Here is an 18,535-nt window from a genome sequence, read left to right as displayed (position 1 = left end):
GGGCTGTGGGGCCCTGCCCGTCGCCTGCACTGCCCCGCGGGGGGGTGCTGGGGGCTCCTAGGCCGCAGCGGGGTGAGACGGGGTCCTGGGAGAGGCGACCCCAGGCCCAGTGAGGGAAGGGAGATGGGGCACGGCTGCAGAGCCGCGGGAGAGGCGGCCTGGGTGCTCAGGGACTCGCTGGAGCTTCCTGGAGCCCGGAGCTCATGCAGGTGCTCAGAGGAAGCGTTAAAGGTCAGGGGCGCAGGAGGCTTGGGCGGCCGCAGGTGTCCCAGGTGTGGGCTGAGGCTAAGGGCTGAGGCCGCAGGTGTCCCCGCTGTGGGCCTGAGGCCTAAGGCACCGAACACGAAGGTCAGGTGGGAGCAGGGTGCACGGTGCAGCCAGGCAGGAGGACAGGGCTATGGAAGGCCGGAGTCCCTGGGGTGGGGGGGGACGCACACATAGCGGCAAACGAGGGGCCCTGCTCCCCGGAGCAAGGAGCGCTGGCCCGGGCGCTGGAGATGGAAGCCCCAGGGGCCGGCATCCTTGGAGCCCTGGAGATCCAACCAACCGGCTGCGGAATGCCCACAGCCACCGCCCGCTGGGCCCTCAGAGGCTGCAGGAAACGGGGGGCTCAGGGGCGACCCCAAACAGTGCCTGCCTCGCCCTGCTCTGGCGCAGTAGCCCCGACAGGGAAATCAAGGCACGGGCAACGGGGAGCCAGTGGTAAAAACCAGAACTGGATTTCCTGAACCAAGGCTTCCGTGATAAAACGGACTTTCTCCCAAGGACAGCGCGATCGTGGTGATCGTGACAACGTGCCTGGCGGGGAAACCGGCTGCCTGGTCAACATAACTTAAAACTGAAATTTGAGAGGAACAGGGAGGGAAAATATCCATCTGCCGTGGAAACTGGAAACTGGAGGAGCCCGGCCTCAGTGGAGAAGAGAGGAGCGAAGTCCTCGGCTACGCGGTGATGCTGTGACCCCAGACTGGCCGTCGCGTGGCTCAGCCCACCTCAGTCGGGTAGGAGGAGCGTGTCGGTGATGCTTCGGTACTTCAGTCAACAACGAAGAAGAGTCCGCTTCTTCCGGAGCTTGCGGTGGTAAGAGACGCCCAGCAGGCCCCATTCTTCGCTGGCTCCCCCTAACCGTGCTCACGGCAGCCAGCCAGGCTCTTCACTCTCCATCACGCCATCTGAGAGCGCCGGCCACTTCCTCCTGGGACCCTGACCAGTACAATGATCCGATACATGACATCAAGTTGGGATTGTAACGTGAGGCCATTACACGCTCAAAGCCATCCCCGAGGCTTGACTGGGTGACGTGTACGACATGAGTTCTGTGATGGTGAGGATGCCCTTCACGCAAATAAGTTGGACCCATTGCAATGGGCCCAGCAGTAGGACTCAGGTCATTCATTCATGTGAAGGAATACTTGTTGAGTACCCGCTGTGTGCCACTCACTACTACAACTGAGGAGTCAGTGGGCAAATGTCCGGCTCTGCCGGTGTTTTCAGTGTAATGGGGGAGAAAGACGTTAATCACTTAGCTACAAATATAAGTACGTAGGCAGAAACTGTGACAGATCCTTGGCAAGGCGACTCCCAAGTTTCTTCAAGGAGGCTAATATGGAGCAACTTCCTTTGTGGAGGTGACACTAAGCTCAGCCAAGCAAAGGTCAAGGTGGGGGGGAGGAGCGCTGTAAGCAGAGGAAGGGTGTGCCTAAAGATTCTGAGGCTGGAAGGTTTTTATGGATGTTCAGGAAATCTGGGAAAGCCCCCCACACGTGTGGAAACTGGCTTTACGCGCAACGGGGAGGCTTTAGCGAGTTTTGAGAGGAGTAGCATGATTTGATGTCCTACAAGCTTGGTGGCGGTACCGTGGGGAGCACAGGTGGGGATGAAAGGAGAATCAAGTGATGGTGCTGTGGGGAGCCCTGGCCTCTGATTTGGCTGACGGTGTTGGGAGGCTCCCCTTATCCAGGGGCTTCTGCAGCCAGCGTGGGGGCGCGAGGCCAAATGGGCTCATGGGCATGACAGCTGGGTGCCCTGTCTGGCGGATGACATTCCTGACCTGATTCTCCCTTTCAGAAAGATGAGAAAGCAGTGAGGGGAGCTCCCTTGGGGCCTAAGTCTGACCCACAAGACAGAACTTGTTGGGAGGTGGAAGTGTCTGGAGCAAAAGGGGGAATTCCTAAGAGAGAGAGAGAGACATGCGATTTCACGGTGTGTGTGAGAGAGGAGAGGGAGAGTGGGGAGAGAACGGGACAGACACAGGTAGGGAGAGCCGAGGAGACATGCTAGAAAAGCCAAGCTTACGGACTTCAGGAAAGCAGCTTACGGCTACAGATCCCGAGGAAGGAGGGCTCAACAGGTATGGGAAATACTGCAGTAGTGTGCGGGCTTGCCGTCTTCGAGTGTCGCGGACTGGTGGCTGGGACATGGGAGATTTGTCTCACGGTTCTGGAGGTCAGGAGTCCAAAACCAAAGGGTTGGCACACTTGGTGTCTCCTGAGGGCCGTGAGGGAGAATCTGTCCCCGGCCTCCCCGCTCGGCCTGTGGATGGCCATCTCTGGCCTGTCTCTACGCTGTCTTCCTTCTAGTCACACCTGTCTCTGTGTCTAAATTTTCCCTTTTTATAAGGATGCCATCGCGGGGTGAGTGAATGCGGCGTGCTGGCATGCTCGTGAGACCGAAGCTTCCGGGTCAGTGGGGGGAGAGGAGGCTAGAGGGGTGGGACAGCGAAGGCTCTGAGGTCTAGGATGAAGAGTGTGGACTTCATCCTGGAGGCTGTGCCCAGCATGCGTGGACCCCATCCAGGGGATTTAAGGGAGGGGGATACGATTAGATTTGGCTTTTGTGTGGAGAATGGGTTGAGGCAATCGCGAAGGAGCCAGAAAGACTAGTGAATGGGCAGAGGCAGAAATGAGAGAGAGAAGGAGAGAGAGAGGGAGAGAGAGAGGGAGAGGGAGAGGGAGAGGGAGAGGTTGCCGAGGGCTGCCCAGGGCAGTGGAGCGAGAGGGAGGAACCATCACGTAGAGAACTAGGGGGAGAATTCAAGTCTATTAGTGACAATTTGTGAGGGACAAGGGGAGTGGGGAATTTAGGATGACTCCCAGAGAGTGGGGTTCAGGGTGTGAGTGGACCTTAGTGACGTTCGTAGGACAGGGACTTGGGGAGGAAGAGTGGATGTCGGAGAAGATTAATTCTGTTTGGACATGTTGAGGTGGAGACGTCTGTAAGAGCCCGGCAGGAGTACGGGGTGGAAAGGACCGTCTGTGCACCCTGGAAGTCAGGGGCGAGGGCCAGGCTCCAGTCGGGTCCGGGACTGGCAGTGGTTGACGCCTTGCGCTTGGATGGAGTGACCTCGTACAGACTTTGAGTGGGAAAGAACGTAAGGCTCACAAAAAGCCTTGAGGAAAGGAGCTCGTCCATGTGCACCAAAGGAGGAGCCTCCAGAGGCGGCGGTGCAAGACCGAGCTGATGGTCCCGGAGAGGGGTGCGGCGAAGGTGTGGTCGCGGGGTCACGCGGGACAGAGTCACAATATCGTAGGGGACAGCGGTAACTTGCCGGCCTCTGGGAGACCAGGGTAGAAAAGGAACGGGAAGGACACACCGGCTGAGGCGGTCTGGGGGCACTGGGGTCCCTTCCCGCGGTCCGCTTCACAGAGTGGGTGCAGCGAAGGCTCAGGAGCTTGGGCCGGGAGCCACGGGCCGGGTGGGGCCGGGGCGGAGGACGTGCCCGGGACTCGGGAAGCTCGCCGGCCGGGAGACCTCAGCTGCAGGGCCCGAGGACGGGCCGGCCAGGGCTTCTCCATGGGAAAGGCCTCGCGGCATCCAGGCGAGGGAACAGTGACGAGCGGGAGAGGCCAGGGGTACGGCAGGGAGAGGGGTGGTGGGGGACCGCAAGGCTGGGGCCAGTGCAAGGGGAGCGCCCCTCGGAAAGGCTTGTGGGGCGGTGGGGGCGGCCGGGGGACCCGAGAGCCACCTCGGGGCTGCTGTCCAGGGTGTCCTCCCCCGGGATGTAAAAGGTGCTCCAGCTCTGGGGCCGTGAGGGGTGAGCCGGCCAGAGCAGAAGGGGGCTAACTGGGAGCTTCCAGAACAGTCGGAGTGACGGCGGGCCAGACCCCGGGCCGAGGCTCCAGGGATGGATCCAAGGCGTCTGTGAGGTCTTGGGTTTCCACGCCCCGCCGTAGAGGAAGGCACACTCCCCTTCCACGCTGCAGCCTCAGCCTCATCCTCCCATCAACCCACTCACCCTCCCACCCCCTCCATCCGTCAGTTTATCTAGTTGGAATCAGATTTATGCCCAACCCAGAAGTGCCGATTCCGACAAAGCTAACAGGTAGTCACAGACTTTCATCCTTGAATGATGGGTAACTGCCAAGAATCTGCATTTTAGTCTTGAATCTGGAAACAGCTGAGACGCTACCTATGCCGTCCACCTTCTGAGGCGGGCCCCGCGACCACAGCGCTCTTTCACGCATGCGGCTTCGTGCGATTATCCCAGCACCTGGTGACCCGGGCGTACGTGGGGCTACGCTGTCGTTCCATAGCTGATGTAGGTCTCAGTCGATCCCATACCACTGAGACTTCGGTTGTAGTTATAGGAATTTCCAAGTGCTTCGGTACCGAGTGTATTCACAGCCCACCAGAGGGAAGGTGGTACATTCAGTAATAATACTCATGACGGTTGTGGGCAGTCAGCCCCGGGGACAGCAGGCTACTCGGCCGGGAGGAGGCCGGAAGCGACTACCTTAGCCTTGGTAGTAATTCTCTTTCCTTCAGCTCTACCGGGGTATAGGTGGCGTAAGAATTCTATATACGTAAGGTGTTCAGTTCGGTGTTTTGCCATATATAGACGTTATAAAGTGATCATCACGATCAAGCTGATGAACATATCCGTCCCCTCACAGAACTAGGATTCTCCTTTCTTTTTTGTGAGCACACTTCACCTCTGCTCTCTTAGCAAACCTCAGGTATGCGATACCATGTATCATGCCGGCCTTGGCCTCTCCGGAACTTATGTATCCTGTACGATTGAAACTTTGTACCCTTTGACCAACATCTTCTTATAAGCCCACTGCCCCCCAGCTCCTGGCACCCACCGCTCTACTCTCTGCCTCTACGATTTTGACGGTTTTAGATTCCACATATAATTGCGGAATTTGTCTTTCTGTGTCTGCAGTATTTCATTTAGCACGATGCCCTCCGGGTTCCTCCATGTTGTCACAGATGGCAGGATTTCCTTCCTTTTAGGATTTCCTTCTTTTATGTCTGAATAATATTCCATTGTCTGTCCCACCTTTTCTTTAACCATTCATCTCTAGTCAGACGTTTAGGTTGTTTCTGTATCTTAGCTATTGTGAATAACATGCTTTCATCCTGCATCCATCCAACCATCCACCCATCCATCCAACCGTCCATCCATCCATCCAACCATCCGTCCATCCAACCATCATCCATCCGTCTGTCTGTCCGTCCATCCGTCCATCCAACCATCCATCCAACCATCCACCCATCCATCCAACCATCCACCCATCCGTCCAACTGTCCATCCATCCAACCATCATCCATCCATCCGCCCATCCATCTATCCATCCATCCATCCACTGTCTATCCATCCGTCCATCCATCCATCCATCCAACTGTCCACCCATCCAACCATCCATCCAACTGTCCATCCATCCAGCCATCCGTCCATCCAACCATCATCCATCCATCCATCCATCCATCCGTCCATCCAACCACCATCCAACCATCCACCCGTCCACCCATCCGTCCAACCGTCCATCCATCCAACCATCATCCATCCATCCGCCCATCCGTCCGTCCATCCATCCATCCATCCATCCATTCGTCCATCCATCCAACTGTCCACCCATCCAACCATCCATCCATCCAACTGTCCATCCATCCATCCAACCGTCCATCCGTCTGTCCATCCAACCATCCATCCATCCAACCGTCCATCCATCTAACCGTCCATCTATCCATCCACCCATCCATCTGTCCATCCAACCGTCCATCCAACCATCCATCCGTCTCTCTGTCCATCCCTCCATCTGTCCAACCAAACATCTAACCATCCATCCATCCATCCATCCATCCATCCATCCATCCATCCACTCCTCTAACCATGTTAGGCATCAGAAGTTGGCTGGATATGGCACAATGGAGACACCAGATCTAGAATAACACCTGCAATTGTAATCACAGTGTGATTTCCATTACACAATCTGCCATTGTTCTCCAACCCTAAGATATACCTGCAGGAGCCCAACAGCTAAGTCACTGAGGATGAGATGGGGACCACCAGCAGCTTGCTGGTAAACGGGCTCTCAGAAAAGAAAAAAAGGCCTGATTTAAAGTGTTTGCTGGTTCCGTGGTTTCAGCAGTCCCGACACGGCCAAGTTTAAGCTCCCAAAGTGACGTCCCTGAAGATGAAGTTGGGAGGTGATGTTAACAATCGTCACAGTTCTTGGGGATCCCTGAGTGGCGCAGCGGTTTGGCGCCTGCCTTTGGCCCAGGGCGCGATCCTGGAGACCCGGGATCGATTCCCACATCGGGCTCCCGGTGCATGGAGCCTGCTTCTCCCTCTGCCTGTGTCTCTGCCTCTCTCTCTCTCTGTGACTATCATAAAAAAAAAAAAAAAAAAAAAAAAAATTAAAAAAAAAAAAAAAAAAAAAAAAAAAACAATCGTCACAGTTCTTAAGAATAAATGAGAATGACGCCAACCGGTTCCTGCGGGCTCCTGCGAGCTGACGCCAGCGCGCCTGGCTCCGAACTCGTTTTCCAAGTGTTGTGTGGGGCACTCACTACCTTGCGGCTCTCCTAGCAACTGGCCCTGGTCTGGGCGCTGTTGTGTGAGCGAGAGGCCCAGAGGCCCGGCGGGAGTCTCCCCTCGTCCTTCCTGCTGCCAGCCCTCAGGCCGCGGGTCAGGGGGCAGGGGCGCCGGCTCTTAGGCCGCGGGTCAGGGACAGGGGACAGGTGCTGCTTGTCGCCGAGTCCTGGCCTATTTTCCTGTCTGTGGTCAGGATGGAAGGAACTGCCACCGGGTGAACGGAGTCTGCGGACCCGCTGGGAAATACTTTGGCCTCAGACTCCGTCTATTTCCTGACTTCCACGAACTATCCCCCCCCGCCCCGCCCCCCGGCGTACTTACAGGGCACCTGCTGTGTGCAAGCTCCTGCTGACCTCTGCAGGCTTGGCTGCAGGACGAGCTGACCGGGCCGGGCTGGCGGTGAGCAGTACGGACTGTCGCCTGGGCTCGGAGGCAGTCACGGTGGAGCCAGGCCGAACCCACATCGGGTCCTGCCCCCGACGGTTCACGTTTTGGGCTGCGTGCCTTTTTGGTAAGAGCCCTCTTCCGCGTGCGGCCGGGCCCAGGCAGCCGGGGTGCGGACGGCCGACGGAAGGGGGGAGCCAGGGCGCTGACAGCCTCCCTGGGCTGGCAGCACAGCCTGGTCCTCGCCCGGAGCCAGTCCACCAGACGCTGAAGGGTGCGGGCATGGGCGTGGGCTGCAGCCTCCAGCTCTGCTTCGCCAGCAAGGATGGAGCAGCCGGAGATGACCGAGTGCTAGTGGAATACCCCCAGGCCGGGCCAGCAGCAGGGGCCCTGCTGCGGTGATCCGAGGCGGCCCAGCCAGGTCCTGGGCCACCCCTACCCCGGGGATGTGGGCGGAGCGATGTCGGCAAGGTGACCCCGTGGCCTGTGTCCCCTCCTCTGCCTCTTGATGACAGAGGCCCCGGGAGGCCTCCTGGGGCTCTTGGCTGAGTCTGGGAAGAGGTGTCCCAGGGAGGGGGACCTGCTCTTGGGGCCATCTGTCCCCGGGGAGGGGACCAGGGCCTTGGCTGATGGACACTCTTCCCTGGTGCCCTCTGCTCTTCTGCGGCCTCCGCAGGCTGCCTTGGGGGGGTGGGGTGATGCAGGCACAGGTAAGGCCCGTGGGGGGGTTGCTGCCGGTACAGGTGAGGCCGTGGTGCTGCGGCTCCAGGCTGCCCGCCTGGGCCTGGGCGCTGTGACCCGCTTTCCGTGGGCGACGGCCCCCTCCGTCCACCCGGTGCCCACCTGCCTGTGCACTGGGGCACCCCGGTTCCTGGGAGCCCCATGTCCAGGGGATGATCCAGGTGCATGTGCGCACGAGAGACAAGGTCGCGAACGTTGCCGCCGGGAGGGGCCCATGGGAGCAGTGGCAGCCCCAGGCCTGCAGATAGTGATACCAGCGGGCACCTGCCCAGGCCTGTGCCACTGCGCACGGCTCCCCGGCCCAGGAAGGGTCCCCAGAAAGGACACGGCAAGCGGAGCCCAGGGCCCAGCGGCCCATCCACTCGGGGCCCCCAGGGGGCACCTGTCTCGGTGCCATGACCTTGCACTTGAGGCCCTTGGGATGCGCCAGGTAAGAGGGGGTAGAGGCTCGGCGGCCCTCCTCTCCCCTCCCCTCCCCTGCAGCGGGGTGCCCTGGATGGTGGTCGGTGACCGCCCCAATGCGCTCTGCTCACCTCGGTTGGTCCTCAGCCTGGTGTCCAGCTGCCACCTGCAGGACTTGGAGGGTAACGGGTGGAAGCCGGCCTGGTGCCTGACCCCTGGGGCCCGGGCCTCCCGGTTCTGCCGACGGAGGATGGGGGGGCCTCTGGCTTCCTGGACATGCCCGCAGAGGCCCCAGGCTCTCCCCCATTTCTACGACGGTGCGCGGGAAGGCGGTGCTGGGCCCTCCTCCCGAAGGGTCAGCGCCTCTTTCCAGTGGGAAGCGGTACCTCCCTGAAGGGGCTGGGCACCTTGGGACACCGGCTCCCGGACAGGCCCGCATACGAGCGGGGAGGGCCTGCCTTCCCTGGAGGATGTGAACTCTGCACGAAATGGGAGCCTGCTCCAAGCCAGTGCGCCTGGAAGCTTCCCCCCCGCTGAGCCCTCGGGAAGAACAGAACTCCTGTGTGTTGGTAGATGTGCGGCTCCCGCCAGGGCCCTGTTCCCCGGGGAAGCCCCCGGATTTCCTTGGGGAGTGGTCACCTGCAGTACAGAGCTGCTATCTCCCCCTCCTCGCCCTGGGAGCTGTGGAGCATGCCCGGGGGCCCCCACCCTCCACCTGTCACACGGCAGCTCACAAAGCCTGAGGCCTTCAGGCCAAGATGCAGTGCTGTTCGGTTCCATAGAGGGCTGGGAGTGGGAGACGAGGCCCTGTCCCCCAGGTTAAATATCAGGACCCCTCAGCCGCCTACCTGTGGGACGGTAGGGCCCGAAATCATCCTCCACAGTGTGGAAACCCCTCAGAAAGCGACAGGAGGGTGTGTTGGACCTTGTAGAGATCCCAGGAGAGACCGGCTCAAAAACTTCCTTTATAGGGCAGTGTCCTCAGCCCCAGGTGCTTGTGGGATTACCTCAGATGTTAATTCCTGCTGAATAAAGACACAAGGGACACCTGGGTGACTCAGCAGTTGAGCGCTGCCTTTGGCCCAGGGTGTGACCCCGGGGTCCTGGGATCGAGTACCGCATCAGCCTCCCCCAGGGAGCCTGCTTCTCCCTCTGCCTCTCTGTCTGTCATGAATAAATAAAATCTTTAAGAAAAAAATAAGGACACAAGATATGAAACATATGAGGAAGTCCAGCACCACTCATTAATCACCTCAACAGCTTTCTCTGCTCTACCGTGTATCAGGGGTTAGAGATACATCAGGGTACAAGACAGTTAAAAACTTACTACACTGTATGCTGACTCCCTTGGATTTAAATTAAAAAAGATAAAATCTTTGCAGTTGGAGCTTACTTTTAGGTTGGGAGAGATAGACAATAAATATGCACAGCAGACTCGGTAACGATTCAAGTTATGGAGAAGTAAAGCAGGAAAGGGGATTAGGACATAGTGGAGGCCGAGGTCACAATTTAAAATATCATGACCTGGGAAGGCCCACATTCATGCTGAGGTGAGTCAAGTGGGTTTTTTGGGGGAAGAGCATTTCAGATAAAGGGAAGAGCAAAGGCAGATGCTCTGAGGCAGGAGCATGATGGAAGTTTCAAAATAGGAGGTCAGTGTGGCTGAAAAGTAAGAGGGAGAATAATAGATGAAGCCAGAGAAGTGAGCAAGATCGGTTTTTTGGGTAAGGCTTTATGTTATTGCAACTCATTTTTTTTTTTTTAAGATTATTTATTCATGAGAGACCCAGAGAGAGGCAGGACAAAGGCAGAGGGAGAAGCAGGCTCCATGCAGGGAGCCCGATGTGGGACTCCATCCTGGGTCTCCAGGATTGTGCCCTGGGCTAAAGGCAGGCGCTAAACCACTGAGCCATCCGGGTATCCCCTACAACTCACTGGTTTTAAGAAGAGTAATGACAAAATCTGACTTATGTTTTAACAGGAGTTATAATTACTCTAAGATTTTTTGGACCCGATTAATTAGAAGCAAGGAACTCAGATGCGAAGACCAAAGCTAGACAAGAATCTTTGGGGAGCATAAGGAATGGTTTGGGACCATGTGAAGATCTGGGGCAGGCAGTTGGATAATGAATTTCGGGCTAGCAGAGGCGATCTGTGCTTGAGGTAGGATCTTGGAGGTCGTAAGCATGGAGACAGGATCTGAAGCTACGTTAAGTGGGTGAGATCACCCAGGATGTGAGAGGATAGAGAAGAGCAGAGATTCACCGAGAACCAGGGATCCTCAGCGTTCTGAGGTCAGCGGTCCACATGCCCAACAAGCAGAATTCATTCCTGATGAACAAGAAATAATAGTGATTTGAAAAGTAAGAATCTGAAAATGTGTAGGTTGTTAAAGACTCGCGGCCACAGAACCAGGCGAGGTCACAAAACACAAGCGGGTAGAGATGATGAAAAAGAGCCACGCGGAAATCCTACAAGCGAAAGACACCATCACTGCCATGAGCATTCCAAGGCACGAGCAGGAGACTAGACACAGCTAAGAGCTGGTGAGCAGGACAACAGAAGGGAAGAAATCCACCAAGGTGACAAACAGGTAAGTCTCTTCGGGTGGCATCTCTGTTAAATGCTCTCAAGGGGCCAGCTCCTCACCTCCCAGGCCAGGACTCCCTGTTGGAAGCAAACGCGAATCAGGGTCTAGACTTGGAATAAGACTCTTAACATGAAGGAAAGAGGAATTTCTAGATCTGGGCGGATTTGCTGGCAGGACTGAAGACCTCTGCTGACAAGGGCCGACGTCCACCAGCAGGCTAGCGTGCTGGCCTCCGTGACGCCTACCTGGATCAGCTGCGCATCAGTGCCCACCCGAGGGGCGGGGCCCCGGTGCTCAGACTGCTCCCCCTCCCGGAAGGTCAGGCATGCACCGACCCTGAGCATGTGCTGACCGTGCAGCCTTCCCAGGCAGACGCAGTATGCGGACAGGTCCACCAGCCACAAAACCCAGGGATGGGCCGTTTCTCTGCTCATCCTGCGGTGGTGACAGAGACCACCCGGGACTCGAGCGAGTCAGAGCTGGAGCATCGTTGGCTTCTGGGCTGTCCACCTTAGCCCAGTTTGAGAGAAAAAACCACGCTGCGGACCTATTTTGCTCATAAACAACTTTTATTTTTGTTCTCAGTATGTGCCCTTGAAGATTCCAAAATGTCTGGAGTTTCTGATTCTCCTGGGACCAGAGGTAAAAGCCTTGTGCGGAAACACTCAACCTTGGCGCATCGCTCTCTCCTGAGGGGCCAAGCTGGAAGGCCTCAGGGAGAGGAAGCGGACACTCACACCGTATTCCAAGATGGGTAACACAGCGAACAAAGAATTAGTAAAACATAGACTCAGTCTGTAGAGGGCTTCAAATATACATATTCTATATATATAAACCTGTTATATAGGATTTCAACTTATTGTTTCCTTGTGACTTGTAATTAAAGTACAAATGATATAGATGTTGTACACCGCTGATTTCCCCTTCTCGGCCCCCCTCCCTCCCCAACATAAATAACATTACAAAGGTCAGGTGATCCTAAGAGTTTTTGTTGTTGTCAATATTTTGTTTTAAAAATCATTTCCCCTTCCTCCCCTGCAAACTACCTCTGAGAGTTTGTAACACAGCAGCCGGGAACGGACACGACTGGGGACTGCATGGATCTAACGCACAGAGCACGACACGGCTTCTCACTGGCACCAGGCGGGCTTTGGCAGGTCCCACGGACAACAGAGGCTACGGCGGGAAGCGGGGCAGGTGCGGCGCTTTTGTCCTCCGCCAAAGAGGAGGCGGCGGAGGGACCACCGAGAGAAGCCCTAAAGGCATCGAGGTTTTGCACAGCTCCAGAAATGTCCTGGCTCAGTATTTACACAGTTATCTTTCTGCTGCATTTTCCTTTTGAGAAATTTGTGTCGGAGGTTGGCTGGGGGAAAGAAGCAACTTAAAAACCCAAAACGAACCAATTCCCACTTATGTAAAAGTCCCGTTGTAAGTCTTACCCGGTTATTTTCACACACATCATTAGATACTGACAATGACTGGGTTCTTTTCTTACTCTTTTTTTGAAGAGCATGAGAAGAAAGAGGAGAGAGCGAGGGAGCGAGGGAGGGAGGAGGGAAGGAGGGGTACCCTAAGGGGAGCGCCGTCCCTTCTTCAGCATTAGGTGACACTGGATGGTCTGGATTCGGTTCTTGGCCGGGACGAACTCAGGCTGCAGCTTCAGCGTCGATTCATACCACACCAGGGCCTTCTCAAACTCTTCCTGTGAGGGGCAAGGGACAGACATGAGACGTGCTGCCACCGCCCGCCTCTGGACGCCACCGTTTCCTCCATGCTGATAGCGACCCTGCAGCGCCTCCTCAGCGGGTCCCTGTCTCTGAGGAAGCCGAGGCCTGGCAGGAGCACCACCTCCAAGGTCCCCACCACACAGACAGTGAGCCTGGAGCCTGGGAGCCCGGGAACCCGGGGAGGGGGGAGCCGTGCACAGGCTGGACGCGGGGGCAAGAGTGGACCAACACTACCGAGCTCTGGCCGCGGGCCAGGCCCTGTGCCTCTGTCTCATCTGCACAGAAACCCCAAGAACTATGCCTGCCAGGTGCTCCTCGTTCATCTGCCTGAGTTTCCTATTATAGCTAGGGAGCTGGAAGTCAAGTGTCTCAAAGTCACTTACTGTAGAGTTTGAAACAGTTTTTGGTTCTCCTGAGCATTTAAAAATATGAGCATCGTTTGGAAATGATCACTGTCATACTGAAGGCGTTCATGTTTGGCTGAGACCAAGACTTTTTTTTAAAATTTACTTCTGCCATTTTGCTATTTCTTTTTCTTTTTTCTAAGATTTTATTTTTTTATCCATGAGAGACACACACAGAGAGAGAGGCAGAGACACAGGCAGAGGGAGAAGCAGGCCCCATGCAGGGAGCCCGATGTGGGACTCGATCCTGGATCTCCAGGATCAGGCCCCGGGCTGCAGGCGGCGCTAAACCACGAGCCACCCGGGCTGCCCCGAGTCCAAGACTCTCAAAGAAGAGCCCAAACCAAACGGTTAAGTGACTCCTTCGGCAGAATTCCTCGTTCATAGTAGCAACTTTCACATTTACTGGAGACAAAAATAGATTCTTCAATTTTAAGCAGCAGAGGGAAATCTGCACGTTCAGCAGCACCTACCTGGCCAAATTATACTCGCTGCCTTTCAAGTCAAGGATGACACGTAAACTTACAGCATCAAGTCACTCATTCTATTAACCTTTATGGAGAGAACCTTGGGAAGAGCCCCGTGTGGGATGCAAGCTTCAGATGAAAGTGCGTGGCATGATTCTCGTGTTAAATTCAGCCATGACAGCTTTTGGGGGACCCCTGGGATTTTAGGTTCTGAAATCAGTAGCTGTTCCTGACCAGAATGAGGGTTCTAGATGAGGGCTTTGCTATTTTCTCTATAGTATCACCACGAAACTAGTGGCACGTCATCGCTCATTACACGTTCATACACAGACCTCGCGTGTGCCGAGCCCTGTGAAGGGCTAGGAACAGAAAGATGGAAGGTGTCTTTTTCCTGAGGTGCTCAGCGTCCGGGGGGAGAGACAGATACTTAAAAAATTATAAAACAAGGTGAAAATATGGTGGAGACATGCACAGGGCCTTGAAAGTGCAGTGACAGGTACGAAGCCGAGCCTGAAAGCAGGAGGGCACGAGTGCTGATGTCCACGCGGAGTGTTAGGTAAGGTTTTCTGGAACAGGTAATGCTTCCAGAAAACTAGGTAAATCCGACTCTCCTGTTAGTGTTCAACTTACCGGGAGGAGCTACACAGTTGCAAATACTTAGATTTCACTAAGTGAAATAAGCAGTGAATTTCATCACTGTTTTCTTTTTACTTCACAAACCCCTCAGCCATAAAGTGCCCTTTGGTGGCACTGATGATGGAGAGACACAGGACACATAGGAACCTGGAGGCTGTGGACAAGGTCACGAGACATCTGAAAACAGAGGTGCGCCAGGGGGACAGCCAGGCCCAGGACGGGGGGACAGCGAGGCCCAGGACAGGGGGACAGCCAGGCCCAGGACTGAGGACAGCGAGGCCCAGGACCGGGGGGACAGCCAGGGCTGCCACACGCCCCTCCACGCTCACCATCGCCACGTAGACGTTGCCCAGCGTGAAGTGGTTGACGGCGAAGTGCGGCGCGATCTCCACGGCCATGGTGGCTACTATGACGGCGTCGTTCCAGAGCCTGGCGTTGTGCAGGATGTTGGCCAGGCTAATGAGGGGCACGTCCTGCGGCGGGAGGACAGGGGCGAGAAGGAAAGGATGTGGGTTTTGGGCTCTCGTGGCCGGGCATCCTGGTCACGAAGAGCGCGGCCAGCTTTCCCGGGCAGCCCCTGTGGCCTGCTCGCTCGGGGCCCATGCAGGGCTCACGTGGGAGTAAACCGGCGCGTCACTCCCTTCACTGGGCAAGTCCTGCCTCAAAACACAAGGCAGAAGAGTCAACCGAGTAAGCAAGCTGCTTAGTGAAGGCGCCGGTTTGCACCGGGGCAGGCCGTCCCCGGCCGACACCGTCCCGGGCCGCACCGGGAGGCCTGCTGTCGTACCGAGTGTCTGTGTTCCCTAAAGATTTCATCTATTCACCCGTGAGACACAGAGGCAGACACCCCGGCGGAGGGAGCAGCAGCTGCCTGCGGGCCCGATGCGGGACTCGATCCCGGGACCCGGGGCCCCGGCCTGGGCCGAGGGTAGAGGCTGCGCCGCTGGGCCCCCGGTGCCCCTCAGAGCGTGGAGCGCAGGGCCCGGGCATCCCGTGCGTGAAGCGGCCTCCGGGCCCCAGCCAGTCTGCGGACCCACAGTGACAACCGGCATTTGTGAAAAGGTCGAGGTGACCCGGAGCCGCAGGGCCTTTGTTTTTGTGGAGAAGGACGAGTCAAGGGCCAGGAATGGCCGATCACCAGACGCCACGGAGGCTGCTTCGGGTCTGGACGCGAGCGGCGGTGGCAGCGAGACCCCCAGGCCCCGGGACAGGCTGCGCAGCCGGCGTGCCTACAGGGCCGGGCCGAGGTGGGCATCCTCGAGGCCCCCAGGCCCCCCCAAGCCCCCAGGCCCTTCCCACTCGGGCTGAGCACAGGAGCGCGGGAGCGGGGCTGCAGCTCACCTTCATCTGGTGTGGCGCGTAGTGCAGGGCCTGGCGGAGGCAGTCGATGGCCTTCTTTCCTTGGCCCTTCACTCTCCAGTAGAGGGCTGCCATGCTGGAGAGCACCCAGGAAGTCTGGTTCTGCGAAGGGACGAAGGCACAGGCCGTGAGGCCGGGGCTCAGCAAGGGGCCGGCGAGCCCCGAGGCTCCAAGCAGGAGCACCACCCGGGCCGCCGCCTGCGTCCCCCCTCCGCGTGAGGACGCTGCAGCTCCGGGGCTGAAGGTCTGGCCCGAATTCGCTCAACCGCACATGGCAGCTTCCTTCCCGCGAGTGTTCTTTTGGATTTAAATTAACTTATTAAAAAAAAATTCACTGAACTTTTTGAACAGGTAACTCGTTTGCATGTTTCAAAGACCAGAAATTACATGAAGTTGTAAGTGAAAACTCTCCCGCTCTTTCCTGTCTCTATTGGACACAAGGAAACACTATTTTAGTTTTTGGTCCTATGGAACTTTCTAGGATTTCTTTTTTTTCTTTTTTTTTTAAATTTTTATTTATTTATGATAGTCACAGAGAGAGAGAGAGAGAGAGAGAGGCGCAGAGACATAGGCAGAGGGAGAAGCAGGCTCCATGCACCGGGAGCCTGATGTGGGATTCGATCCTGGGTCTCCAGGATTGCGCCCCGGGCCAAAGGCAGGCGCCAAACCGCTGCGCCACCCAGGGATCCCCTTTCTAGGATTTCTTTACAGGTTATGTAAGCAAATACGAATATAGGCTTATACTCCCCACTTTCTCTATGAGGCAACGTATTACTTTTATGTAAGAGGTAACAATCATTTGCACTCTGCTTTTTTTTTTTTTTAAGATTTGAGGGACAGAGAGAGAAGGAGAGGGGAGGGAGAAAGGGAGAGAGAGAGGGAGAGGGGAGGAAGAGAGGGAGAGACGGAGAGAGAGCAGGAGCATGAGCAGGAAGGGCAGAGGGAGAGAGAATCTCAAGCAGCCTCTGCTGAGTGCAGACCCTGACGCGGGCTCAGGGCTAGGCCTGGCCTCCAGGTGCTGAGATCGTGACCTGAGTCGAAACCGAGAGGATTCAACTCCAGATGTGGACACGGGGATATGTGTGTCATCAGCACACACAGCTCCCCATACGCTCGCGACAATTTAATCACCCACCAGAAAGTACCTGGGTCCCTGTTTCCTTACAGCCTCACTACAGTGTTAAACTCTTCGACTCCGTTAGGAGATAAAAAATGGGGTTTAAATATGCATTTCTCTTACGAGTGGAACGGACCACCTTTCATGTTTGACAGCTCTTTGTATTTCTTTTCTGTGAAGTATCTGTTCTTACATTTTGTTCGCTTTTCTGTAAGGTCTTTATTTCATCTATTTAAAAAATTTCCTTATATACATATACGTACTAGGGAGATAGTCCCTTGTCTGTGGTATGAATCACAGATACAGTCCCTCAGTTTCCTGGAGTCTGCCTTTGGACCTATGGTTTTTTTGTGTGATGTAGGTTCTGATTTCTACATAGTTCAGCTTATTAATTTTTTTAAAGAAGATTTTATTTATTTATTCATGAGAGGCAGAGACACAGGCAGAGAGAGAGAAGCAGGCTGCATCCAGGGAGCCCGACGTGGGACTTGATCCCCGGTCTCCACGATCAGGCCCTGGGCCGAAGGCGGGTGCCAAACTGCTGAGCCACCCAGGGATCCCCAGCTTATTAATTCAGATGGCTTCTGGATTTTCAGTTGTAGCTGACAAGATCTTGCTTACTTCACGTTTATCAAGAAATTTTACCATGTTTTTTCCCCTAGACATTTTTATAGTTTCATTTTTTACATTTAAATCCTTGATCCCTTTGAAATTTAACTCGGTATAAAAGACAGAGATCCAATTTTAATTTTCCCAGGTTACTAGGTTGTCTCAATAAAACTTAACAAATAATTCATCTCTCTTCCCCCAGTGAGATGCTACTTTTACCATATACAAAATTTCAGTACTTAATTTAGGTTAGATTGTGGATTTTCCCATCTATTTCATTTGCCCCTTTGGATGCGTGGTCTCTTACTCCCAGCCATTACAGATGAAGCAATCAGAAAACTTCCCCTGCTTTCTACCTTCTTTCTTTCTTCCAATCTAATTTCTTGGTGATTTAATCATTCTTCATTGTCAGGGCATTACAGTATTTACATTCTGTTCTATCACCCTATTCCCCACGTTTGTTTTCCTATTGGTTGTGCACTTAAATACATTAATTGATCACTGACATTACTTTTGGGTGGTTTCCCCAATCATCTCGTGGTTGGTTGAGGTTCAGCCCAATACTGTTGGTGGGAACGGTACTCTGAGATTGTTGGCATGGGCTGCACTGCGCTCCACCAAGATTCACAGGTTGAAACCTCAGCCTCTCGTACCTCAGGATGTAACTGTATTTGGAGATAAGGTCTTTAAGGAGGTAATTAAATTAAAGCGTGAGGCCTTAATCCAGTAAGACTGGGTTTATATGAAGGATTTATAGAAGAGGAAGAGACTTCAGGGTCCTGAGTGCGGAGGACAGCGGGAGGCTAGCCACCTGCAGCTGAGGGGAGCCTCAGAGGAAAGCCACCCCAGGTCCCGGGCCCGGGGGCTCCACAATGGGTGAGAACACATTTCCACCGTTTCAGGTACCCCGTCTGTGGTGCTTTGTTATGGTAGCCCTATGTGTTCAAAACTTTGTCTGCGGCCTTCGTACCTGCAGGACTGCTGGCTGAATGTAAAGCCACGGTTCATTCTTTCTTTCTTTGAATAACACGTGTTGGCATCATTCCCTTGCCTGCCTCCCGGCACGGAGGGCTGCTTCGGAGCAACCTGAAGCTGCCCGATTTATTCCCCCTTCTTAGGGACTTCGTCCTTTAGACTGGCTTCTCAAGGATTCTTTTTCAAACTAAAGTTATCTTTTTTTTAAAGTCAATATTTCATATATATGAAAGAGCATATTTATATAATTATCTATACACATAATAAACGATTACATAAACATACTTATGCTGTAAAACATAAA

The 18,535-nt window shown here is 55.1% G+C and overlaps 2 protein-coding genes across 3 annotated transcripts in view; both read right to left on the bottom strand.

Moving 5' to 3' along the window:
- Nucleotides 1-6,676: 6,676 nt before the first annotated feature.
- Nucleotides 6,677-9,635, bottom strand: LOC144293451 (uncharacterized). The gene is made up of 2 exons (XM_077864512.1): nt 9,196-9,635; nt 6,677-8,584 (listed from the first exon to the last, which is right to left on the bottom strand). The coding sequence occupies exon 2, from the start codon at nt 8,340-8,342 to the stop codon at nt 7,305-7,307; it is 1,038 nt and encodes a 345-aa protein (XP_077720638.1). The 5' UTR covers nt 8,343-8,584; nt 9,196-9,635; the 3' UTR covers nt 6,677-7,304.
- Nucleotides 9,636-11,487: 1,852 nt separating this feature from the next.
- The window catches only part of TTC17 (tetratricopeptide repeat domain 17), a 116,640-nt gene continuing 109,592 nt past the window's right edge, over nt 11,488-18,535 (bottom strand). For both annotated transcript variants that reach the window (XM_077863663.1, XM_077863664.1), the window contains 3 exons: nt 15,513-15,632; nt 14,501-14,644; nt 11,488-12,639 (listed from right to left, as the gene is read on the bottom strand). In XM_077863663.1, coding sequence (XP_077719789.1) covers nt 12,508-12,639; nt 14,501-14,644; nt 15,513-15,632 — 396 coding nt within the window. In that variant the 3' untranslated portion in view covers nt 11,488-12,507. The remainder of the gene's footprint in view (nt 12,640-14,500; nt 14,645-15,512; nt 15,633-18,535) is intronic.

This window comes from Canis aureus, chromosome 21 (assembly GCF_053574225.1).
Source record: "Canis aureus isolate CA01 chromosome 21, VMU_Caureus_v.1.0, whole genome shotgun sequence".
Taxonomy (NCBI): domain Eukaryota; kingdom Metazoa; phylum Chordata; class Mammalia; order Carnivora; family Canidae; genus Canis; species Canis aureus.
This window is presented reverse-complemented; position numbering and strand designations above follow the sequence as displayed.

Bases quoted from the DNA above. Each gene is read 5' to 3' on its own strand.
- LOC144293451 (XM_077864512.1), bottom strand. From the start codon at position 8,342: ATGGCACCGAGACAGGTGCCCCCTGGGGGCCCCGAGTGGATGGGCCGC.